At 40.3% G+C, this 26,628-nt stretch overlaps 1 protein-coding gene across 2 annotated transcripts in view; it reads left to right on the forward strand.

Annotated features, from left to right (window-relative positions):
- The first annotated feature begins 346 nt into the window (after positions 1 to 346).
- Positions 347 to 26,628, forward strand: part of Hs2st1 (heparan sulfate 2-O-sulfotransferase 1) — a 146,867-nt gene continuing 120,585 nt past the window's right edge. For both annotated transcript variants that reach the window (XM_055614338.1, XM_055614339.1), the window contains exon 1: positions 347 to 808. In XM_055614338.1, coding sequence (XP_055470313.1) covers positions 685 to 808 — 124 coding nt within the window. In that variant the 5' untranslated portion in view covers positions 347 to 684. The remainder of the gene's footprint in view (positions 809 to 26,628) is intronic.

A 26,628-nucleotide genomic window follows, 5' to 3' on the forward strand; every position in this document is an offset into this window, starting at 1 on the left:
ATTAGGTTCTTTTAGAGATTCAAGTCAGGCATTTTCCTAAACCGCCCGCACCTGGGCTTCTCATTCAGGACATGACGTCGGATAGCCATTAAGCGCCTTCACTACTAGCCCCGCCCCCTCTCCGCATCTACCCAATCGAGCACCGCCTTGTTTGAGTCCTGTGACAAGGAACCCAACCGTAAATCCAACCAAAAGGGCGCTCAGCGGCCGCTCTCCGGACCAATGAGCCGCACCGTAAGGGAGGATGGGGGCGGAGCCTCTGGTTGCCCGGCAGCGTGCGTCAAGGCGTGCGCGTGGTGGCCGAGGGGGAGGGCAGGGGGGCGGGGCGAGGGCGGCGCAGCCGCAGCCGCATCGCCGCCGGAGGAGCGCGCGGGCGCGAGCGAGCGACCGAGGGAGGGAAGGGAGGAAGCGAGGGAAGAGGGCGTGCGGCCGCGGGGTCCCGAAGCCAGGCAGCGGCGGCAGGAGGGCGCCGGGGCCGTCGAGTGGGCTCAGGAGGAGCGTGCACCGGGCAGCCGGCGCTGGCTCCCGCGGGCGGGAGACCGGAGAGGAGGAGGAGGAGGGGGTCGCCGCGGCGCGGCAGTCCGCGCAGCTCCCGGGTCGGGGTCTCCTCCCGGCGCCTCGGTCGCCCTCGGGGCCCCGCTCCCCGCCCCCCGCGGTATGTCTTGATCGCGAGCAGCGGGTTTCATGGGGCTCCTCAGGATTATGATGCCGCCCAAGTTGCAGCTGCTGGCGGTGGTGGCCTTCGCGGTGGCGATGCTCTTCTTGGAGAACCAGATCCAGAAGCTGGAGGAGTCCCGGGCGAAGCTAGGTGAGGCAGCCGAGCGGTGCGCCGGGGTCGGGCTGGCGGCTGGGCATTGCCGGGTGGAGCAAGTGGGAGCCCGCGGGGCGGTGGGAGGCTTGGCTCGGAGAGTCCCGGGGGCTGCGCCCCAGGCACGTCGAGCTCCCGCCACCGGGGAGGGAAGCCGCCCGCGCGAGGTCTCCGGCCAGAGGGCTGCCCCGTCGGCCCTCCTCGGAGAGAGGACCGAAGTCTGCGTGGGGCTGGCGCTGCTGGAGGACGCGAACGCTCATCCTCTCGTCTCCTCCGAGCCGTTCCGGAGAGCCCCAGTCGTGTGCGGCGAGGGGGGCTGGAATTTGAATTAGGGTTACTAGGGCACGGCATCGTTTGTGGATGGTGGCCGTGGGGCGGGTCATCGAGGGAGATGGGCAGAAGTGGAAGGGGACGCCGGGAATGCTGCGGGGTGAAAGCAGCTCACCGTAGTGAGTGGCGTGCCTGAGCTTGAGGGTCAGCGAGGGACGTTAGAAGTGACAGCACAGGTAGGCTGGCCCTGCGGGACAGCGGAGCAGGTGAGGAGCTCTGATTGTACCGAAATGAGGAGGTCTTTATGAGTGCCACTCTGCTGGTTGGTTTGGGCTTGAGAGTGGGGTCGTAAACGTAGGTTGATTGCCTGTGCAAGAGGGGAACGTTGAAGGCTCGACGTTGCAGGAAAATGAAAAGGGTGGGGAAAGCTAGCCATATGGGTATCTTAAAGCGTTTCTGTCAGTGTGGAATGGCCAAGGGTGCTTGAAACACTAAGTTGGAGTGTGAAGTTGTGCAACAGCAGACGATAGCGCGGAGAGTCGGTATTTGGAAGTGCTCTGGAAACGGAGACTTAATGACGGACGCGTTTTGAGTTAGAAATGTACATGGCCCTTAAAAATCAGCTCAAAGGTTGTAACTTGAATATGGGAAGCGGCTTTTGTGTACACTTTGACCTAGCCAGTTTCTTAAACATGATTTAAAGTTACCTTGAGAAACAGGTAACTGTTGCAGTGGATTAATTTTTAAGAAAAGAAGTACCAGAAAATAATTTAAATTTTATATGCAGTAGCTATTTCCAAGTTTTGGTAAGTTTTACAGAAGCCTTGAACATGTTGTAAAGAATGATGTGATCAAAGAATGTTGAATATATTTGATTGATGTACAGCTAAGTGTGGCATAGGAGCCAACTGTACTTTCAGCCCTCGTTTCTAGAGTGAAAGATGAAGAACTGTTGAATTTATTGACTGGATTTTAGAAAGGCTTTGTATGCTACAAATTATTTTTAATACTGAAGGTTGAACAATATATACCTTTGCTTTTCACGTGGCTACGTGTCTACAGCAATTACAGTCATAGTCTGGCCTCATGCATGATCCAGGTTTACAGGAAAAAAGTGACTCATAATACGTTAAATAAAATAATAAGTTAGTTGAAATAAGAATGTGTTTATTGTTGACTTTTTCCTCCTTGTCTAACATTATTTTTTTCCTGCAGTGTTTGAAAGTTGTTTCTATACACCACCTGAACAATTTTAAAAGTTACCCGGGGGTGGGGGGGTGGGGGACTGGAGAGATGGCTCAGAGGTTAAGCGCACTGGCTGCTCTTCCAGAGGACTCGAGTTCAATTCCCAGCAACCACATGGTGGCTCACAACCATCTATAATGAGATCTAGTGCCCTCTTCTGGCCTGCAGGTGTACATAGAGGCAGAACACAGCACACATGTTAGATAGATAGATAGATAGATAGATAGATAAATCTATCTTTAAAAAAAAGTTACCAGAAGATGTAGAATGCCATAGAATAATGTGCTTCCTCATGATTTTCATTCATTTCAGAAAAAAAAAATCCTCTGCCAGAAATATGTGCATCAAATTAAATATTCTATAAAGGAAGTAGCAAATATGTATAAGAATAAGTAGTTTTAAGAAATAACCCAGGGCTGACCATGGTGGGCCAGGTCTGTAGTTCCAGGACTCTAAAAACTGACACCAGAGGAAGGTGAGTTCAAGACCAGTATCTGCTACTACATGGCACTATCCCGCCTTTATTATAAACAACCAAAAAAGTAAGAAAGAAGGAAGAAGAAAAAATAGCTCTCAAATGTAACAACACCCAGAGATGTAGACATGACAGAAAAAGCGTGTAACTTTATGTCAGTCCATTAATCTTCTGACTAGATTTTTTTTCTAAATAGTTTATTTTTAAAAGGCATAGGTGTCTATGCTGTGTGGCCCAGGATGGACCAGAACTTGTGGCCTTAAGTGTTCTTCCTTCCTCAGCCTTGAGAGAAACTGTAAATGCCCTCCACCTTGCCACCTCCTCACTCCCACTCATTTGAAAAATCAGTCTTGCTTAAAAGGCAGTGCTGAAAGAGACACTGCCCATTATTCTGACAGCGTAGGAAAGACAGATTAAAGGGTCAAGCTGTCATTAGACAAGTTTCATCTGTGATATTCTTATTTAATCTTCCAAGAATACCAGAGATAACTATTTTTCAGTTACAGAATAATCCTTAAACTATATAATTTGCCCGAGACTGTATCAGTAGTAAGTGGCAGAGTCAGAATTGGAACTCAGGTATGTCTGATTTTTAATTGACAACTCCTGTAATTACACCAAGCAGTTTGAGACTTCAACTGGCATTATACTACAGTTGAGCTGCTTGAATAGCATTTATAAATTGTATTATCAATGTATATATTGCTGAGAATGAATATTCTGAGAAAACTCAATTTTGACACAAAGGAATTGGCTTAATGTCTTGCCCTTTGTTTATATCCAGGTAATGAACATAATTATATTACTCAACAAAATGGACCAAAATAGCTTGTTCCTACTATTGAAAAAGAAAACCTTTGGTTGTTTTCTATAATTTTAAAATTGCAACGTTAAAAAGCACTTTTTACTTTGGCACTGGAAGGCTATTGAACATTTTACCCTTAAAAATAGTTTTTATTGTTTATTTTTTTCTATTATGGAATATTCCAAACGGGTGGAATGTCTGTTAATGACTGTAAAGTGACTTCGTTAAAGTCAACAGTATCCTGATGGGGAGATCTCCAATAAAGCAATAGGTGTATTCAAAAATAACATCTATTCACTCCCTCTTGGGAAATTATTTAAATAGGAATTCCTAAACCTCCCATTATTACAGTTTTCTACTTTATAGGTTATTTTTTCCTTAAAGCAAATATTTCTACAGCTTATCGATAAATATTATGCTTACAGGTTGCTTTTTCATTTAATATTATAAACCTTTTCCATGTTCTATTTGACATGCTCCGACTTATTCTAAGAACTGTCTAATATTTCAAATTATGCATGAATCCTAAATTACTGTGTGATTAATAGATAGTCATTGTGTCTCTACAACCTCCTGCACTTTTATGGCTTGTTATTTATTTTCTTGTTATTTTAAACCATGTTGGAAGCATGTTTATGTGTCTCTAACTCTTTACCCAGTGATGTCATTTTTTTATTAGGAGAATGTCTATAAGGGTCAAAAAGATATATGTTACTTGTTACAGTTTTTACCCTACAGGTTCTAGTAACCCATTTTTCCAGAACACACAAGCACTGGAAATGCTTAGGTTTTATTTTTGCCACTCTGGGGCTATGAAATGATATGTAATTAAATGATACGTAATTTTTACTTAAAATATTTACATTGTTGATTGCTTTGTAATTGTTCTTTTTAATTTGGGTAATTTATTACTTTTTAGTTATTTGGGTTTTTAAATGTTAACATAAATAATCTGTTCTTTATATCTGCTTTTTTTTTTTTTCCTAAGGCTGCATTTGTCTCTCAGCTGTGGTATGTTTTGTCTATACAGAAAGGTTAAATTTTATACAAATCTTATCAATTTAGGCAACTAGTTTTCATATTAAGACTTTTCTGAACCAAAATAGTGTATATGCTCTATACTTGAGTAGAATAATTTATAGTTTTTATTTTGCATTTGCCATTTAAAGCATATATTTATGCACAGAGATGTACTGTTATCTTTTGATGAATAACCATTTATGGCAATTATTAATAAAGAATCTGTCTTTTCTTATGTGAATCCTGTTATTCGTATAACAGGATTTTGTTCTGTGTAAAGTTTTGTGTTCTTTTAGCTCAGTTGGTTTTGTATTCCAGTCTTTTTCAGTAACCTAAAATTATTTAGACTCCAGGAACATATACATAAATACACATCAAGATGTTTGAATTTCCTAAAACTATATGTAGCTTTCATCAGATTTATAAGAGGTGATGTGATTCCCTACTCTGGTATAAAAAGAAATCACAAATATTTAATACTGTTTGAGCAACCCTCGTCAGAACTTCAGAAAACCGTATGCTTCCAGGTCAGACTCTTGGTTACTGCTCTGTTGCTGCACGTTAACACGCCTGCACTGTGGGTCACTTTCCAGGTGCAGGCACATTGAAAACTTAAAATCAGCATCAGACTATTGCTTAAGGTACATATGAAACAACAATGAATTTTGTGTTGAGATTTGGGTTCCATCGCTTAAGCTACCTCTGTAAACATTCCCAAGTCTGAAAATAGTCTGGCATTTGAAACACTATGGTTCAGGGTTTTGTGTTTCAACCTGTAGATATTTCATGGTGAATAAGGTCAGTGTATTCTTTGTAATAATGTTGACAACATTTGTCTCATTGTTTATATTTACAAGATAAGTACCTTAGTTATGAAGAACTTTTCTCAGGGAAGTTACGCTTGGAAACTTTATTCTAAAAAAAAAAAAAAAAAGCAAACCTAATTTTCTGGCAAGATGGGTATGTTCAGGATGGTGTGTGTGGTTGTAGATTGTAAACTTAATTTTCTAATGAAAATGTGAAAGGTTAGGGAGTTGAAGTGAAAATTGTCTTAGCAATAATTCAGAGCTGTAGGTATTAAAATTTGCTGTTTATGAAAAGTAAAGCTAGGACTCTCAAGAGCATGCCTGTTGCTTTTGTTGGCCGATAGAGCGCTATAATGAAAGCTGCTTTTCCTACAGAATTATGTGCTTAATGGTCTAATTTCCTATAGAGCCTAAGCATTTTAAATTGCGTATGTCAGCCACAGGCTTATGAAACCACTGTGAGTTTATGAGTGTGTTAGGATGCAGTCTTTTAAATGAAAAATGTAGTTCCATATAGATTGTGCTGTGGTCTCCGTTGGTGAAATTGTTAACCAGTGTTTTCTCAAAACTCTACTGAAGAACTAATTCCAGACCAGGGCTAAGACTGTTCTTTGGAATTTGGTAGTTTTTGGAAAATGCTTGAAACCACACACAGATGAAGAGCAGCAGCTACTGTGGAGAGGGCTTTGGGTTGATAGGGGAACAGGACATTTTAGAAATGCTGGTTGACATCTTGACAAGGATGTTGGTGATGTAGAGTCATCATTTGAAGTAGCTGATCTCATGATAATTCCAGGATGTGTGTCTCTTATCCCAGTAAGTTTTCTAATCGCTCAAATATTCAAACCCTGTTCTCTAGAAAGAGCACTTGAGAAGCGTGCATGTATAGAAGAATTTGAGAGGGTTCACAATAACCTCATTATTTGCTGTTTTTTCCCCATTCACAAGCACCTGCACGTAATGGCCTCTTTCTGCCTGCTAACCACGTCAGGTGCTCCCATTGGGCCACTGTGCATCTGACCCTGTCCTCTTCTGTCAGGACATGTTTCTAGAAGCTTTCTGTCATTCTGTCATAATTATTACCCCCTCACACACATACACACATCCTGCTGGATTCTTTGAACATATTTCTCTCCAAGCCCAAAAGAAAGAAACCACCTGCTAAGCTTTGTCTGTTAGCCTACTCCCTTTTGCAGAAGGAACTCTTTTTAACTTCAACAGTCACTGTGCATCTCCTGAATACTGTTGTCATTTGTGGTCTTCATCTTAGTGCATCAGCAGGGTTGGATGCAGCTAATCGCTTCTTTCCTCACAGGTGATGTTTACTGGGACCCAAGATACCGCACTGTTAGTTTTGTGTGTTGTTCCTCCATTTCTCTTTCTGGTGGTAGAGATTCCCCTTTCTTCCTAAGCACTTAATTTTGAGAGCTTTTTTTAAAAAAAAATCTGTCAGCTGGTGATTTATCGGTTAAAAACTTGTAAATATAGTAGTAGTTCTAGCTGAGGCCATTTTCTAAACATTATATTCAGCTGCAGTGACAATTTGGTGGAAGGGGGGTTAACAGACTTTTCAAATTCATTATCTTCAGAACAGATCATATGATCTCTGTGTTCCTGTCTCACCCAAGCCAGTTTCTTTCCTTCTCATTTTGATAACAGATCCACTCCAAGTTTCTAAGGCTTCCTGTGACCATTTCTTTTACGCTGCATCTAATATATTTAATGAATGTCTTATTAGCTTCACTTTAAAATATTTGTAAACTGTGTCTGTTATTTACCAACTTTACTATCCTCACTATTTAAAGATACTGTTGTCTCTGTTTTGCTGTATTTTCACTCGTCTCTGCTTTTACGGTTGATTTCTCTGGCTCAGTATAACATGAATAAATGTGTTAAATGTTTGCTTTTTTGAGGCAGGGACTCATGTAGCCCAGGCCAGCATCAAACTCTTCATATAGCCAAATACAACAATAGCTGTCCCCTGCAGAGTGTGCTCCAGAGCAGACATTTGTACAGTACTAGGAATCAAATAATCAAAGCTAGGGCTTCCTGAGATCAAGGCAGGGTACCAACTAAGTATATTCCCAGCCCGAAATCTGAGTTAAATCTTGTCATATGGAACAGAAGATACTCATAGAACATACATCTCATAAGAGGTTAATGTCTAAGGAACTCAACTCAATAGTAAGAAATAATGTGATGTAAATGATCTGAAATGACATTTCTCAAAAGAAATTATCAATTCTTATATATGCAAGACAACTCAGTATTATTAATTATAAATTGCTAGGGAAATATGAAATGGGATGTTATCCACATTCCTTAGAAAGGCTGTTACTGAAAGTTGGAAAACAGTGTTGGAAAAATGTGGAGATAGGGAAACCTTTTACACTTGTGAAAGGAATGTAAATTAGTATTGTCAGTATAAGAAAATGGGATGGAGGTTCATCAAAAAATAAAAAAGAATTGCCTCATAATCCAGTAGTTCCACTAACTGGTTCTAGGTCCCTAGAAAATGAAATTAGTATGTCAAAATGATTTCTGCATCTCTTGTTTATGGCAGAACTATTTACAGCAGCTGAAATATGCAGTCAACTTTAGGGTCCCCGGTTGAATGCTACTTAGCCATGAAAAGAAGGGGAGCCTGGGATTTGCTCCTGCACACAGGAAGAAGTTATGTTAGTGGGATAAGGCAAGCACAGAAAGCAAGCACTGTATGATCTCATGGATGTGTGGAACCTAAGAAAGTTGAACCCAAGAAAAGCAGAGGGTGGATTGGTAGTTACCAGAGACTGGGATTAGAGGGTAAGGGTTGGGGCATATATTTAAGGAACACAAAGATTTACATCAGTTGGAAGAGTAAGTTCAGAATTCTACTTAGAATGTGGTAACTGTATCAGTAACTTTTCCCGTTGCTGTGTTAAAAGCAACATGAGAGAAAAGTTTTGTGTTGGCTCACAGTCTCGGGTTCTGTCAGTTCACCATGGCAGGTAGTCATGGTGGTAGGAGCCGAAGGCAGCTGCTCACATATCCACAGCCAGGGAAGTCATTAACGCCAGTGCTCAGCTTGCTTTCTCTCTGTTATTCTGTCCACAACCCCTCAAGCAATGATAGTATCACAGTTATGAACCTGATTTAGATAATCCCTCACAGGCAGCTCAGAAACTAGCATTATCTAGATGATCCCTCACAGGTAGAGGCTACTCTAATCTGGATGATCCCTATATGCATGCCTAGAGGCTTGTCTCCTGGGTGATTCTAGATCCTGTCAAACAGACTCAACCATTTCAGTGACTGGAGAGATTGACAGCGTATGGTAGTCTTACAAATTTGTTAACAAACAAAGTATGTCATAATAGAAAATAAGTTTGTGAAGTATGCCCTATAAAATTTAATTTTCCAATGCATATATTTTCAGAACATGTGTATATATATATATATATATAACACTATATATATAGTTGCATTTATCAATCAAAAATATACTTTAGGCCTGGTATGTTAGTGCATATTTGTAGTCCCATTGACTCAGGATGCACCAGGATGATCGCTTAAGATGAGTTTAAGGCCAGCATGGGCAACATAGCCACACTGAATCACAATATATAATCTAGAGTATATTTTCAAAAGAAAAATGATAAACTTTCTTGGTGTTCCGAGTGTAAAAAGGCTTATTCTGTTGTAAGGTGGCCTGTGCTGGACATGTCTGGGCTCTGATGCTGTTCCAGGCCTCTTCATCTTGCTTTTTTTTTCTTTCTGCTTAATTTGTCCTGCCAGATTTTGAATTCTTTTGTGCTGATTGTGGATTACTGTCTCTCCTTTCAGTTCACTTTTTCTTGAATTGTTTTGAGTTACTGTGATGAGGTGTGTAAATGCTTAAGGATCATGATGTCTTTGTCGTTGGCCTTTTTTGGTATGAGTACCCCCCCTCCCCCCAGACAAGTGTATGTCTTGGGACTCAAGTCCTAGAGCAACAGCATGGGGAGGTAGTCTCCTCCTGCGGCTGGCTCCTGGATTTTGAGCTTCCTAGGCTTCACAAGTTTGTCGAAGTAAAATTCCCTTTAAGATTACTCAGTCTCAGGTGTTTTGTTATAGCAATATAAAATGGTCTGAGTCAGATGACAGCTTTGTGTGATGTTACTGTAGATGCTTTTCTTTTGATGGGTGTCAGTGTACTGTTTCCTTTTCTTGTTAGTGGAGGCCAGAGAATGATGTGGGATTTCTGTGTCATTTGCTTCTCCACATGTTTTCCTTCTTTTGGTATGTTTGAGTATGTGGTGTGTGAGCCTGTGTGTGTTCATATTTGCATGTGTGCTGGTGCACATTTGTGTACAGGAGCATCTGCAGGTTGGGTGCATGTTCACGTGGGTGTCCTGGGTTAATGTCAGGAATCTGCCCTTCTGTGGTTCAGTGCTTCTTTTGAGGCAGGTTTTCTCAGTCAGACCTAGAGCTCACAGATCCAGCCAATTTCACCAGCTTACACTAAAGATAGCCCATCTTTTCACTCTTGAAAGCTGGAATTTTATAGGTGGGCTCCCGAGTCTACTATTCAGGTTTTCCATGGGTTCTGGTGATCTGAACGCTAGTTGTCTTGCTTGATCCATTTCCCTGTGCCTCCACCTTAGTTTTGGAGATAGGCTTAGTCAGGGTTACCTAGAGGAACAGAACTGATAAAATGAAATATATGTATGTATGAATAGTGTGTATTATATATGTATATAAAATACATTATTACATATAATACACACATGTGTATTAAAAAGAGGATTTATGAAATTGGCTTACAGGCTGTGGTCCTAGTAGTGCAACAATAGCTGTCTCCTGATGGAAAGGACAAGAATCCAATAGTTGTTCAGTTCGCAAGGCTGCATGTCTCAGCTGGTCCTCAGTATGTGTTGGATACTGATACCAGTGAAGGAATGCCTCAGTGGCTGGATAGATGAACTTGCCAGCCGTGTGAGGGCAAGCATGAGGTAGAAGCTTCTTTCATATCCTTTTATGTGGGCTGCCACCAGAAGGTGTAGCCCAGATTTAGGATGGGTCTTCCTACTACAAACCATCTAATCAAGAAAAACTCCTCAGAGTTGTGCCCAGCTGCTTGGGTTTTAGTTGATTCCAGATGTGATCAAGTTGACAACCAAGATTATATATCATAGGGTATCTCATTGAACTTGTAGGTTTGTGTTTCTGCTACCCTGTCTACCCAGTGAGCCCTGGGGATCTGCCTGTCTTTCTTCCCAGTGCTGGGCATTGCAGATGTCTGTGTCTACACCCAGCTTTTATGTCGGTACTGGGATTCAAACTCAGGTCTTCATGCTCTCTCACTAAGCACTTTACTCATTAAGACATCTCCGTTTCTAAAGATTTCTTGTAAGCAGCATATTGTTGAATCTTACATCCAATCTTACAATCTCCTTTGTAAGTGGAATGTTTAAAGCATTTATTTTTGACGTAATTCTTGATGTCATTGCCTTTAAACCTCTGAATTGCCTTTGGTTTCTTTGTTCTATCTGTTCTTTTACTTTTTCTGCTTTTAGAGTGAAAGTAGCTCTTTTTTTTTTTTTCTTTGTTTTTTTCTTTCTCCATTTTTCTCATTGGATGAGACACTTGCATGGCTTTGTGCACGTGAATGTAGTTTCTTTATGAATTATGGTACATGTACCATAAATTTAATTACAATTGTTATTATATATATTGTAATATTGTATAATAATTGTATATTATATATACAATTGTTATATATCTATTGTTTTAAGTAACCAATAATTTTTAAAGAAAATACAAACATCCTTTAAGACTTTTATGCTTTACTTGTATATTTACCATTCTCGATGGTTCTGATTCTTTTGTGTTCATGCAGATTTACATTTTTCTTTTATCCTGTAAGATTTCTATGTCATTACTTACAGCAAAAAAATCAGATCTGAATTTCTTTCATTTTTATATGTCTGTAAAAGCATTTATTTGCCTATATGTTTGAAAATATTTTTGCTGAGCATAGAAGTCAACATTAGTATTTTTGTCAAGCTTTGAAGATTTGGTTCCATGGTCTCTGCTATGATTTGTATTTTGTTCCACTCTACGTGATACATCTCTTTCTCTTGTTGGTGGCTTGTATGGTTTTTCATTAGATTTTAAGTGATTGGCTTCTACTTGCCCTTGCTGTTGCTTCCTGTGGCTCAGGTATGAAATGTTTTCCCACGGCTCGTGTGTTGAGGGTGTGCACCCAGTGCTGTATGTAGAGGGTGGCTTCTGGGGAGGACTTAGATCATGTGTATCACACAAGTGGATGGAATCCACTGACGGTTTCAAATTTGATGGAGGTATGGGGAGGTGGTGGGAAGTAGGATGTCTGGCTCTTTGGAGGGAGTGAGCACTGTGGGGTCGGGGTAAGTGTGTGCCTTGAAGGATTGACCTTGTTACCTGGCTCCTCTTTCTATCTCTCTGCTCCATGGCCACCAGCATCCGCAGCCTTGCTCTCATGTGCCTACACCTTGATGTGTTTCAGTCCAGGCCCAGAAGGAATGGAGTCTGCCACCCATGGGCTTAAACCTCTTGAATCCTGAGCCAAAGTAATCCTTTCTTCTTTTGGTTTGTTTTTCTCAGATATGTTTTTACAGTGATGCAAAGTTGATTAAAACCCTTGGGGTTTATTGAACTTTTTTGGGTCTGTGGATTTATAGTTGTTATTGTGTTTGCATATTTGGGCTATTATTCTCTCCTGTGTTCTTTCCCCTCTCCTTCAGAAACTCATATGCATATTAGGTTGCATGGACTTGTCCAGGGCTCAGTGATGTCTGCTCATTTCCCCAGACTTCTTAACATATGTTTCTTTAAATAGCTTTGGCATTGTCTTCAATTCAGTAATCCTCATTTCTGCACTGTATAATCAGCCTTTAATCCTAGCCAGCGCATTTCTCTCCCAACAAATTCTAGAAGTTCAATTTGGATGTTTATAAGTTATTTTCTGTTTGCATCCTTAAGATGTGTTCGCTTTCTATAATTCTTTTGATATTCTTGTTTATTAAAGCCTGCCTTCCCTGTCGTATCTGAGTAATTTTTACTGATTTGCATTTCTGTTTATTATGGCCAAGAATTTCTTAGCGCTGTACAAATTATCCAGGTGGTTTTTAACAGGGAGCCAGGTGTTGTAAATTGTGTTCTGTTACATATTGCATATTTCCATATTTCTGTAAATATTCTTAAGCTGCATTGTGGGATACTCTCAAATTACCTAGAAACAATTTGATTCTTTTGAGGTTGCTTTGGATTTTCTCGAGGGGAATTCCTGTAGCCTTTAGTCTACAGCTGATTCTGCTCTGAGCAAAGGCAGTATCTTTGTCATTTCCTTGAGAATGCTCAACATTAATGTCCTGTGTATTGTGCGGGTTTCCAGTGTAGCCTGCAGGAGCCCTGGGTAAGGCGATACACCTGTGTCTTGAGTGCTGCTGTAGTTTCTTCTCAGCCATAACTCTTGGGCCTGTGCTCATTCTGCAGCTCTGTCTTAAGTATTCCTACCAAGAAATTCACTGTAACCATTTCCCTGAATTCCCAACTCTAGCTTACCCCTCCCTCTCTCCTCTTCCTCCTTCTTCTTTTTCTTTAACTTTTTACTTCTTCTTTAACCTGAAAATTCACTTTCATAGGAGTGATTTGCCATAAAACATTTCATACTTTCTAACCAGATGGCAGAATAAAGAGGTTTTCCTTGTGTCCCTGTAGCAGGAAGGGGTGGGACCATTGGAATCTGGGAAGATGGAAGACTGGGGTAGGAGGTCACCTTTTCAGAAGTTAGAGTCTCCTTGTGAGCCAGCACTGTCAGCAAGATGCTGTAGATGTGCTAAGTGGAGTCTGTGTTTGCTGAGAGGGGCCACTCCTAGAGTGTCGTTAGGACAGGCTCAGAAAGCTTCAGTACAGACAGGTGGAAGGAAGGTGTTGTCCCCACTCCCTTTTGTTTTGTCATTGGGTTTCTCATAAACAGCTGCAGTCCTCTCTGCCTGATGAAGCAGACCAGTGGGCTAGTTCTACTGGACCACTGCTGGGTTCCTTGATTACAGCCCCTGAGTTTAAGTCTCCCTTCTGTACTATGGCCTGGAAACTCTTTTCAGACTCCTCATAGATCCCCTCATTTCCTTTTTCTGAGAGATCAGCCTGCATCTGATTTCCTGTTTAGTATCTAGTGTCTGAAAACATTGCACACATTATCTATCCACTGTTTTCGAGTTAGAGAGCCCTGTTATGCTGTCTTGCTGAGAGGTGAGAGCTGCGCACATCTTGGTGGAAACCCAGATTGCCTTAGGAGGAAATAGTGAAGTAGGGTAATCAATGGTACAGTTTACAACTAAAGCTAATACTGTAAACTCAAGGAAAGAATCATGCTTTGGTCTTCTCTGTCTTCATAATCTAAGCCTGGTGTTGAGGTCAGGCCCTTTGTAAATTGCTGATTCAAAGGCAGAGGCAAGACTTACTCATAGCTCAACTTCACTTCCCATGGGACCATCAGCTGACTGTGAATTAGTTCATATAAGTTCTATCAGTTTTGCTCTGATCTCAGGAACCAGCCACCTGGACTCCTTAGGCACAGCTGAGTCCAAGATGTAGGCTTTCAGACTGACCTAAGAAGCACTTGGGTTAGTGAGAGGCTCTGCTTTTCCGTGATGTATGTGTGTTCTTGCAGGGTGTGTATGGGACTGTTTTCTTCAGAGATTTATTTTCTATGTTTCTTTGGTAATACTAGATGTTACCAAATACTAGGTATTGGTAGGCTAGATCGTAGGGGATGGTGGTTCTAACTATAGTCAATGTACCACTGTATAATGGCAATTATAGCAAATATGTTACAGTTATAGAAAACGCATTAAGGTTATCTTAAGGAAAATATTACGATAGTTCTCAGATGCTCAACTTTGTGCCTGATTCTAGGCAAAGATAGTTAGATTGTATCAAATGTGATTATGATACAATGTCAAGGACAGTGCATTTTAACTGGTATTGTTGTATGCTCTGTTGGAAGGTGGAGTTTGAAGCTATAAATTGGTTTGGTATTTTGTAGCGGTTTTAAGATTGCATTTGTAGGGAAAGTTTAGTCTACTTTTCTAAATCCCAGTACAGTTTAGAATGGGTCAATTCCGATTGTCTGGTTTCCCCCCAAGTTTGTGACATAGCTAGAAATAGAGTAAGCACCAAGATGACTTTAGAGACTGATCAGATGTCTGTTGGGAAAGGGGACTAATGTTGGGAAACACTTTCGGCCTTGTTCCTTGTGGCTGGATTGTGGTTCAATGTGTTTGCCACCTCAGGCTAAGTTGGCACATCTCTAAGCATAAGTTGTTTGAGGAGGGGTAATAAGTGATTCAGAAGTTTTAAAATCTGGTATGTATTTTCATTGTTTTGAAGGAAAGCACTATGAAAAATGGCTGATCAGTCTAGTATTTTTGTGCTAAAAAGATTAATAGGTTTTTGCATCAGAGTCCCCATGGCTCGCTTTTAGATCATGAGTTCTGTGATAAGTACTCTTGTATTTTCAAAACAGTTCATGGTGTAGTGTTCCTTTTAGTTAATAGAAACCTTAAATTTGTTTAAAAGATCTAGCTGTGTAGGATACAGATATCAAAAATCTTACTGACTTATGAGTTTTATTCAGTATCCAATAAAGCCTAAATTCTGCTCTGTTTTCATCCTAAGAGTTTAGTGACTGATTACAGCTCTCTGTTGTTCCTTTGGGTTCTAAGGTATGATGCAAAATATTTATTTTTGAAATATTCAGTGATGAGAAATGTTGGCATGAGATTTGGAGCTTTGAGTAAAATTGAATTATTGGCTTAAAATATAAATCGTAGAGCCTGTTGTGATAGCGTGCCTGAAATTCACACACTTGGATGCTGAGCCAAGAGGACAGTGGGTTCAGGCTTGAGCTCCACAGCAAGACCCTACCTAAGTAAAGTAAAGTAAAATGGGGGAAGCCCTTCCTCAGCCTTTCACGTAGCGTACTGTAGTTTTGCAGTCAGTTTTGACACCAAGATTCTTGATCAAATGATGCATACTTGTGGATATTCTGTGTTCGGATATTAGAAGCTGCCTCCAGTTGCCAGAATTTTAAACTGCAGTACAGTTTTAATGCTTTTTAATGAAACATACTCAAGTCTTTCATAAAATGTGAGATGTTCATAGTGTACTCTATATCCTTGGCAGAACACCAAGTTAAGCTAATCGTTTCTTCCATAGAAGAGCTAATTAGAAAGACTGGCTTGACATGATCTTAGGTGTGTTTTAATAGCTTCTTCATTTTATTAAATTGGCTCGAATAAAAAGCACTCACCATTGCACTCAAGGACATAAATTCTTTTGCTCATATTTTGAAGGTTGAAACAAATAGAAAAGGCAAACAGACTTGTGTGGTGATATTTTAGTGTCCTGGAATAGGTTTCATAGCATGGAAAATGAGAGGTGTGTGTGACCTTTGCTGCTGATGCTGGCAGTTGGTTGTGAGAATGTCGGTCAGATTTAGTAATCATCCTGTCTGGGATGACTGATAGGTTGGATGAGGCGCTATGCCCTTTTCTTTTGTCCATCGTTGGAACTTTGTGATTAATTAATCCTGTGACTAGTTACTATCTGGTCTTCCTCATGACTATTCCGACTTCCCTTTGGTCTCTTTCTTCCTCATGACTCTTCATTCTCTGACACCTGCCTCGTTATTCTTGAGTGATTTTGTTTTTTTGTTTTTTTGTTTTTTTTTCGTCTTCTCTGCTGTGACCTTTGGAGCTTTACTGTAATACAATAATACGGTGTGTCACTGTCATATACTAGGCGGTGTGGTAGTTCTCACTCACTACACATAAACATTACTCTTCGGGGCTTGTGAAGGTGAAGATGTTTGAAACTGTGAAATAGTATAGTTATGAGTTAGTATCAATAGTTATATCAGTGAGCTGGCTCAGTGTCTAAGGGCACTGCTTGAGGACTAAGGACCGAGGACCTGTGTTTGATCATGAAGCTATGGTGGGAGGAGAGAGCTACCTTCCTCAGCTCTCCTCTAATCTCTGAATGCCTGAAGGAGCACATGTTCTCTTTCCTCCTCAATAGATAAATAAATGTAAAATGCAATCATAATAACCGTCATTACTTTCTCTTTGCTGTTGGTGTCTCCATGGTTCAATATAACTTATAGTTTACCTTCCTTACTACTGTAAACTCTCCCAGGGCCCCAACCATAGGGCTGTGTAACTCTTTTAAATGTTCAGAGAAAGAAATGCTGCAGTGTGACTGCCTGATTCCACAGTCATTAGCTGGTTCTTTTCTAAGGGAAAAGTACTCACACTGGTAATTTGTATATTGTTTTTTCCTAATGATAGTAATATATTTTCATTTATATTATAGAAAACCTTTAAGACATATTCCTGAATTCTTATCACTGTTTCCTTCTAATCCATGCCAACTTGACAGTTTCAGGATAGATTTTTCTAAATTACAAATTAAGTGGTGACAGGGGAATTGTTAGGTGTATATATATATGTATAGTGCTTGATTCCTTGGCTTTTTCATTTTTTAAAGCATTAATGATAGCTAGATTAGTGGAAGAAGGAAGAAAGCCAGCCAATTTTCCCTCTTTGGCAAGGCCCTCTGACTGAGTTTCTCTAGTTTGCTGTCAGTTTCCTGGTGATTCACAGTCACAGTCTCATGTAGAGGCAAATGCGCAGGTGTATTCTGTGCCTTAGGTTTAGGGAGTTCAACATTTTCACACAAATACAGCTTGTACCATTATGTTTATTGCCAAAATTATGAGAATAAATATAGGAAAAACTAAATTCTTAAAATCTTACAGCTTTAAAAATTAGCAACTCAGGGGAGGGGCTCATAAGTCCCCAACCCCTTGCCGAGGAACAGTTGACACTTGATGGTTCCTGGGGGAGGTGGCCATTTTTTTTTAAGGGTGTGGCCTGGGCCCAATTACGCACTAGTGAGTGGTCTCCCACCTAGGAGTATAGGGGCAGCACAGCTTGGAGTCAGTAGGGTGTGTGTGTGTGTGTGTGTGTGTGTGTGTGTGTGTGCACGTGTGTGTGGTGTGTGTCTGTGTTTGTGTATGAGAGAGAGACAAAATTAGGACGAGGTGGGAGGAGAATGTGACCAAAATACAGCCATATATTAAATACTCAAAAAGTGACGTAAGCACTATAATAAATTATTAAGTCAGGTGAACAGTCATTTTGCCAACCTAAAGTCAGAAAATTTGGGAGATTGGCTGGCCATAGTTGGGCATGCTTTAGCATCAGCTGTTATGGAGGTTGGGGCAGGAATATTAGTTTTAAGAGTTCATGGCTAGCTGGAGAACATAGCATGACCCTGTGTCTCCATGGAAAAAAGAAGGAAGGAGGGAACAATTGGGAAGATTAGAGTGGTAGAGACTGAGAGATAAACTATGATTGCCTCGATAATTTTGTTGCTACTTTTCCAGTCAGTATAGCGTGATTCTTAGGTACAAGTCACCCTTAATGAATATTTAATGTATAGTTGCAGGACATAGTTTTATGAGTAGAACATTGTTTGATTTGCATGTGATATTTTATGGTTATTGTCTTGTATAATTTTCCTACTTAGCAGTAAAAACTCTTTGCAAAAGATGCTTGGTTTGTTCCATGTACTTGAATTTTAGCTATATTTTAAGACTTTTGGTGGTACTGGGAATTAAACCCACTGAGCTGTACATGCCAGCCCTATATTATATTATATTATATTATATTATATTATATTATATTATATTATATTATATTATATTATATTATATTAATAATAATTATTATTATCAGTGACTTTACCAGTCTAGAATTGAGGATGACAGGATCTAAAAACAACATGACCCTTTTATATTTTACCGTCCTTCCTCTGTTCTTTGTGTGTGCAGTTGGTGTCAGTGTTTTGCTCGAATGTGTGAACATGGACCACATGCATGCCTGGTGCCCACTGAGGTCAGGAGAAGGGGGTAGGATGTGGTGGAACTGGAGTTATGGACGGTTGTGAGCTAGGTGGTGCTTGGAACCCAACTTGGAGCCCTCTGCAAGAGCAGCAAGTGCTTTCAACCACTGAGCTGCATTTCCAGCTCCTCTTCCCCGTCCCTATGTGAAATCTAGTACTTTCTGGTGGAAACTGTATCTTAATTTTTATTTTTGTTCTGAAAACGTTAGCATCTGTTAGTCTGGGCTTTGGGCAACTACCTTCTCTCTAGGACAAAAAGACCCTATAATTTTCCAAGAGATCTCTCTTAAGTTTATGCATGTTGAGGGAGGGTAGCTTACTTTTTTTGCCTCTTCTATTTAAACAGTGTTGTAAGAAACCATTCTTCCTTGTTCTCCTAAGTTAAATTAATTTGAAAACTTAGACCTTCCTCCATAACCATGTATGTATGATTTTGTGTTCTTACATGAATTAACAATCTCTGAAAGGCCAAAAGTTGAGTATTTGTTCCATGTTCCATTCAGCAAGGTGGTTGTGGTAGCGCTGGAATTGGCAGAAATGTGAGAGGCAGAGCTGAGAAGTCTTGCAGACTTAGTGAGATCAGAGTGTCACAGCATATTGAATAATGCTTTTTAAAAAGTCACCAGACACTTAGTAGGAGAAATAATATTTTTGTCTCCGTAAAGAATATTCTCTGAGGTACTTAAGAAACACTAAATAAGAATAGGTTAAAGTTGTGTGTAATGTAGGGGACATAGCAAGTTTTGAGAATTCCTTTTAATTATCCTAATGCTGCCACCCTTTAATAACAGTTCCTCATGTTGTGGTGTGACCCCCGGCCATAAAGTTACTTCGTTGCTACTTAATAACTGTAATTTGCTGTTGTTGTAAATTATAATGTCAATTTCTGATACTTCTGTGGAAGGGTTGTTCAACCCCCAAAGGGGTAATGACCCACAGGTTGAGAACCAAAGACTTACATGGTGTTGAATATAATTTGGAAAGATCATCCATTTTATCATCAGGATAAGTGAGGGTATTGTAGCAGTAATGACTGTGATGTCTCTGTTTTTGCTGTAATGTTGAAAACAGTTAGTCATTGTCAATGTAGAATCCATCCATGGAGAATAATCTGTGTAATAATTATTGAGTACCTTTTCATAGAGACCATGTTATTACTTAGAAAAAATTATGGTGTAGGTAATCTTTTATAGTACATTTACTTTCTGATTGAGATTAAAGCAATAGTTCATTGAAGTGTTGCTTAATTTTTTTTTTTTAATTTTAGGAAACTCTTTAAATAGTTCATAATTTATTTATGTAGCCATAATTGCTAAGAAAAATATGGTTTAAACTGGCTATTCTAAGACATAGTTTTCAAGTACTTAAAATATGAGTTGCTAGATTAATACTAAAGGTTAAAAATTGCTGACACATTAAGTAAGAGATTTTCAGATTGCTGTTGGTTTTTAACTATTCCTCAGGTCATCCATACTGTACTAAACACAATTTTTATATATTTATTTATTTGAGACAGTGTCTCACTATGTAGTCATGGCTGGCCTGGAACTCTCTGTAGCTCAGAGATCTTCCTGAGGTTGTGTGCCACTGCACCCAGCAACAATTTTCAATGGCTGAGAAAGTGTGCGGTCACCATCAGACCACTAGCAAGCCTAGTGTGTTTCTCACATACACAGGTATGGCCAGTGGCAATGGAGAGGGAAGATTTATTTTAGCTCATGTTTTCAGATTTCACTCGTTAGTCCTTGGCTGCTTATTTTGGGGTTGTGGGTGATAGTGGAGTGTGTGGATTAGAAGGCTCTTCCCCTCAAAGTGAGTAGGAAGCAGAGGAAGAGAAAGGAATGGGGCCCAGGAATACCTTTCAGAGGAATGAGGGCAGCAACCACCTTCTTTCTGGAGACACCTGCTCCTAAGGTTTCCAGCAGGAAGGTAGTGCTACTACATGCTATTAGAGGGTCAGCATAGGAGCGGGGGGAGGACAGTTTTGTGTAGGTCGTAGCACCTGGTTGGGAAAGGTTTCTGAGCAAAGCGATGCCAAAAGTCCAGAGCTTTCATTTTAGGATAGGGATCATGATTCATACTGAGATGATGATTTCAGATTTAATAAGTGGTCTCACCTGCCTGTCCTCTTCCCATATTAGTGTTACTGATAGAGTGTAAGTAGGAGAGCCACTAACGCACATAAAGTCAGGCACAGCTCTTCCCAAGGCAGGCTGGACAAGCAAGGAGACAGACGAATATACCACCTACAAGTCCGTGCACAAACTGACCTCTACAGAAGCTTCTGTACACAGTTCTGAGTGAAGGGTCATGTTTATAATGTGCTCCTAAAGTAACAGAACAAAAAGGTAACTGATACTGCTGCTGAGGTCTTGTAGCACATTCCTCTGTCAGCCCTTCTCTGTTGGCCCTCCCTCCCTCTTCTCCCTTTATCTCCTGCCTTTGTCTTCTTGGTCCTGTTTTTGTTGTCATCTTTGTTGTTAATTTTCAGCAAGATGCTTTGCTAATAGATACTACATTTTAATAGTTTTATAGTCATTTTTGTTGATTTGGGCGGCGGTGGGGGGGTGTTGGTTTTTTTTGAGATGGGTTTTTTCTATGTAGCCTTGGCTGTCCTGAATTTGCTTTGTAGACCAGGCAGGCCTTGACTCACAGAGATCCACCTGCCTCTGTCTCCCCGAGTGCTGGGATTACAGGAATGACCCACCATGTCCAGCTCATGGAGTTTTTAATACTATAATTACATTTGCTAATACTGTTGTTTCGTTTTTCAGTATCATGTCATATTGCTTTGGTTGCATTACTAAATTGCATTATTGAACGTAATCGGTTTTGGGCTTTATCTTTAACAGGAATAATAGCTACTGTGTATATATTTGCAGATTTCTCTAGTATCTACTGTAGTTGGTTAATATATAATGAGTGCTTTTACCATGTTTTATAAATTGTATTGTTATAAATCATTGCATTAATTTTTATAATCTTCTGAGGCATCAGCATTATCTCTGTTTATAGATGGGTAAATTGGATTAGATAATTAATTTAGTTACACAGTGTCACATGGTAAGGAAGTAATTCACACTCCAGTTTGTGTTTGCTTACAGTATAACCTGCGCACACATATGCACTTGCATAGGTGTGCATGTGTAGAGACCAGAGGACCATCTTGTTGCCCATTGGGCACCATCGTTTGTTTGGGGATTTGTTTGTTTAAGATTGGGTCTTTTACTGGCTTGGAACTTGCCAATTAGGCTAGACTGGCTGGCCAGGGATTTTCCTGTCTCATTTTCCCAGTATTCATATTACAAGAATGGGCCATCATACCTGGCTTCCTCTTTCTTCTTCAGCCACATGGGTTTTGGGGATTAACTCAGGTCCAGTCCAGTCCTACCTGTTTCCTCTAGCCCACACCCACATTTTTATTCATTTTGTGTTTACCCGCTCTTTCATGCTAGTTAGATGGATTGTGTCTCGGGCAGACACCTGTTCCATGGAATGCTGGAGTTAAAGTAAGTCAGGCTAAATGCTGTTTGCAGACTAAGGCTCCAGTGTTTTAATAGATGTGTCAGAATGCACACAGAAACTGTGAGCAGTTATGCTAAGCCTGCCCTCTCCCTTCTGATCTTTTCTTCCTGTCTTCCTCCTCCCTCCTCCCTCTTTCCTTGCTTCACTTGTTGAACTTTGAATCCTCCTGCCTCAGCTTCCTTTGTAGCTTGTATGACAAGGCTGTGTGCTTTACCTGTCCTGCTCTTACTTTAGTAACAGATCAGATAAAACCTAAAACCCACATGTATTTGTGCTTTTGGAGATTAGCCTCAAAATAAGTATTTTCAAAATGATTGTATTTTTGTTACTGACAAGATGTGTAGTTAGTTGTATCTGTGCTCACCTGTCAGTGAGTAAAATGTACAGTAGCCATCCCCAGCATCTAACAGCCCTCCTTAACCTCTTCAGCTTGCAGACCTGCCACTGATCTGTTAATGGACTCTTGGCACTCTGCAGCCCTCTGCATAAGGACACAAATTCTTGGTGTTTCTCCTGATGGGGCCTCACTGGGAGAACAGCAGGTGTGCGCTGTCAGGCTCCTGCTGCCTTGTGTTTGTGGAGATACCCGCATCCCCAGTGGGGGCTCAGTCCAGAGCTTGAGTGAGTGAGCGTATGTTCTTACCGAAGTCACCTCTTGAAGCTTTGAGAGAGAGCATGCAGAGACTCTTCTGTGAGGACCAAGAACTTTGCAGACTCCATTAATCCAATGTTGTCTTTTCTTTTTTTTAAATGATGGGTTTCTTTTCTAGTGTTTAAAATGCCAATCACTTTCAATTAAGTTAAGTTGCTATGAATAATTCTTCATGCCCCCCCCCCATTTTCTTCCCAATTAATTATTTATCCCATCTCTCTTTGGCAGCGTTATTACTTTGCTTTCTTTGGGAAGGCAGAACTCCCTGCATGGCTTTTGTGATTGCCCTGTTATAAAAACAGTGGGATAAATGTTCACATGCTCTAACTTTTCTTTTTGGGGGCCTGTGATGGGTAGGATTAGTGAAAAAAATAAATAAGCCAGTGAATGTTGGCTAACGTTCAGATGTTTATTCTTTTGTTCACATGCTGGTAACTTTTTACAAGTAGATTTTTCACACGGTCTCTTTGAAAACTAAAGGATTTGAGATAAAGTGTGAATAATTGATTAGCCTTCACCCCACAGAAGTGCAGGATGCATTAATTAGTTGTTAAAAAGCCCAGGAAACAGCACACTGGGAATGCAGACTACTGTCTGATAACCAGTTTTGAAAATCAACTGGGAGAGAAGGCTTTTTAAAGGAGATGGGATCCGAGTTTCTGTTACAGCTTTTTATTCTGAATCTAGGTTTGTGTTTGAACATATGTAAAACTTAATCATTTAAAAAAAAATACAGTTGTGAAGTATTTATGCAAATGAATTCAGTTTAAATTTTTTGACATATAAAATGTGTAGGAGGGCTCATCGAAGGCTTGCCTTAACTTTTTTATAGGGATATACCATTTTCATCATTATCATTTGGACTTTTAAAAATATTGATGAGCATAAAGTTTTATAAGATAAAATACTTGTCTTCCCAATCTGAAACAAGAAATCATGCTTACATATTTTTTCAAGTATTAGAGGTATTTGTAATTTTCTCTCAAGGTTTTTTTTTTTTTTTCTGAGATAATATTTTATCATGTTGCCCAAGCTAGCCTTGTCCAGTTCACAGTCCCCTAGCCTCAGCCTCCTGAGGCAAGGATTACAGGTGGGCCACTGTGACCAGAAAATTACATTTTCTAAACGTTGGCTTTGAAAATTCCCCAGAGAGGCCGAGTGGGGACGGTGCATGTCCTCAACCCCAGCACTTGTGAGGCAGAGGCAGGCAGATCTCTGCGTTTAAGGCCAGCCAGGGCTACAGCCTGAGCTTCAGGACAGCCAGGGCTACACAGAGAAACTGAACACACACACACACACACACACACACACACACACACACACACACTACACAGAGAAACTGAAAACAGAGAAAGAGAAGAGAGAGAGAAAGAGAGAGAGAGAAGAGAACCCACAGAGATGATATTCTTTGTTTTGTTTTTGTTGCTGTTAGTTTTTTGTTTTTGTTTATGTGATGACATTTGGAGTATAAAGGCTCATCTTACTTCAGGGTAAATTTAAACCAGCTGCAGATTGGTACAATAGTGGGAAGAGATTTTATATTATTCTCGAATTCTTGATGCTTATTGCTCTTTTCTGATCAGTTTACTCTGAGGTTATTTCTGTGGTGGGAAAGTTGCTTTGTTTGAATTAAATTGTATAAGGATAGCTGTCGTAGTTAGGGTTGCTATTGTTGTAGTGAAACACCATGACCCACAAACAAGTTGGGGAGGGAAGGTTTACTCAGCTTATACTTTCATATTGTTCATTATTGAAGGAAGTCAGGACAGGAACTCGAGTAGAGCAGGAACCTGGAGGCAGGAGCTGATGCAGAGGACATGGAGGGATGCTATTTACTGGTTTGCTTCACATGGCTTGCTCAGCCTGCTCTCTTATAGAACCCGGGACCACCAGCCCAGGGGTGTCACCACTCACACTGGGCTGGGCCCTCCCCATTGATCACTAATTGAAAAAATGCCTTACAGCAGGATCTCATGGCGGTGTTTCTTCAAGTGAGGCTCCTTCTTTGATGACTCCAGCTTGTGTCAAGTTGACACTCAAAATCAGCTAGTTCAGACACTTTGAGAAAAGTTACTGTTTGTTGTTCCTCACAAAGTGTCGGGTTACTTTTCTTTTCCTACTCCTTACCGTGGGTTTATTTGTGTATACGTTTTAGAATACTGAATCAAGTTTATACTGTTAGTATCTTAGAGTTGTTTCTCAACCTGGGTTATACATTATGTCCATCAAAACATTTAGAAAAGGCTGGTTCCTGAATCCCTACTCTGTAAAGGTTGAGTCAATTGGAGTGTGGCCTAGTTCTCACCTCCTTAAGTGTTCATGTGTAAGTCTTATTAAGAGTGTTCAGGACACTCATATGGGACCTACTACTCCCTGCTCATCCACTTTAGCTTCTTTTTATTAGTTCTTAAGTCTATCCTTATTTTTTTCATGTTTTTGTGATAAAATACCCTTACAAAAACTACTTAAGTGGTCACAGTTCCAGACCACAGTTCATAATATGGGGTATTCAAGGCAGCAGGAAGTCAAGCATCTAGTCACAGCACATTAACAGGAAAGAGCAGAGAGCATTGAATGAATGCTCATTCTTCCCTTACTTTCCTTGCTCATACAATTCAGGCTCCTCTACTCAGGGAATGCTGCCACCCATAGTTGTTGAGTGAAGACATGCCAACAGGTCATCCTAATCTAGGCCGTCTCCCATTGAGATCCCCTTCTCAGGTGCTTCTGTATGTTGTCAGGTTTACAATTTAAATGAGGCATCATGAAGTTCTTGATACAGACAACCACTATGCCTTACATATCTTCAAGTTATAGTTGAGGGTGTGTGTGTGAGAGCATGTATGCCCGTGCACGCTGCCCACATGCACTTGTATGATCTTTGGCTCCCGTGTTGTTCTACTGCTGGCATTACAGCTTTGAGGAATTGTGGGGATTTGATCCCAGCTCCTCATGCTTGTGTGGCAAGTGCTTTACTCATCGTTATCTACACAGCCTCTTCAAGTTTTAGTCTGTGACCTTTGGGAGCCAACAGGATGGTTCAGTGGGTAAAGGAAGTTATTGCACAAGCCTCATGATCTGAGTTCTAGGCCTGAACTCCACATAAAGGTGGAGGAGAGAACCTACCTTGTGAAGTTGACCTCTGACTTGTACATACACACTGGCATGCACACACACATGTGTGAGTACCCACTCACAATAATACACAGATACAAGTTAAAATGAACTTTTAGTGCTACATTATTTTGAAGATTTTTACCCAATTTGACTCAAAGACTAAACAATAAAAATTGCAATGATTAACCTACATTTAATACTGAGCTATCATTTTTTTTTTTTCAAATATAAGGAGAAATAACGAGGTAGGTAAAACAAAACCGTTTTTTTTCAGCTCAGGAGATATTTTTAGAAGATGAATAAAATCCAGCTCCCTTGTTTCCCCCATGCAGCTGTTCTTCATGTTTGTTTTAAATCTCTACCATATTCTTTGCAATACTTTTCCTCTCACATTCTCATGAATAAAATTTTGAAGTTGCATGTGCATATGCTATTAACATAGTCATCATCCTGATAATTACTGTTTAGGTGATTTCATGTTTTCAAATTCATTGGGCTGTAGTCAAAGTCCTGTTAGGTTTAACAGGTACTCAATCTGCTGCTCAGAATAATTGATGCCAGTTGGAGAGACTCTGATGTTTACCTTATCTCGTGTTTATATGCATAACAATAAAGGCCAAACTCTCGGGTAATTTGGGAAAATAATGATTTTATAATACACCGTGAAGTAGTGGAGCTATTTCCAAAGAACCTAACTAAAGGCGCATGGTCCTAACACTTCAGTGTGCTGTAGGCTGAAAAAAGACATGATGGACAATTTTAGAGCAATCAGTTTATAATTTCTGATTAAGGGAGATGTCACTGGTCATTTTTGGTGCTTGCCTGATTTTAGAAGTCCTGAAAATTAATTAAATAGTGTGATGATAATGCTGTCTGTAATACACTTTGTACAAAACTACTCAGGTTTACTTTTCTATGAAATATATAATATGC

This window comes from Psammomys obesus, unplaced genomic scaffold, assembly GCF_907164565.1.
Source record: "Psammomys obesus unplaced genomic scaffold, mPsaObe1.curated_primary_1811, whole genome shotgun sequence".
Taxonomy (NCBI): Eukaryota; Metazoa; Chordata; class Mammalia; order Rodentia; family Muridae; genus Psammomys; species Psammomys obesus.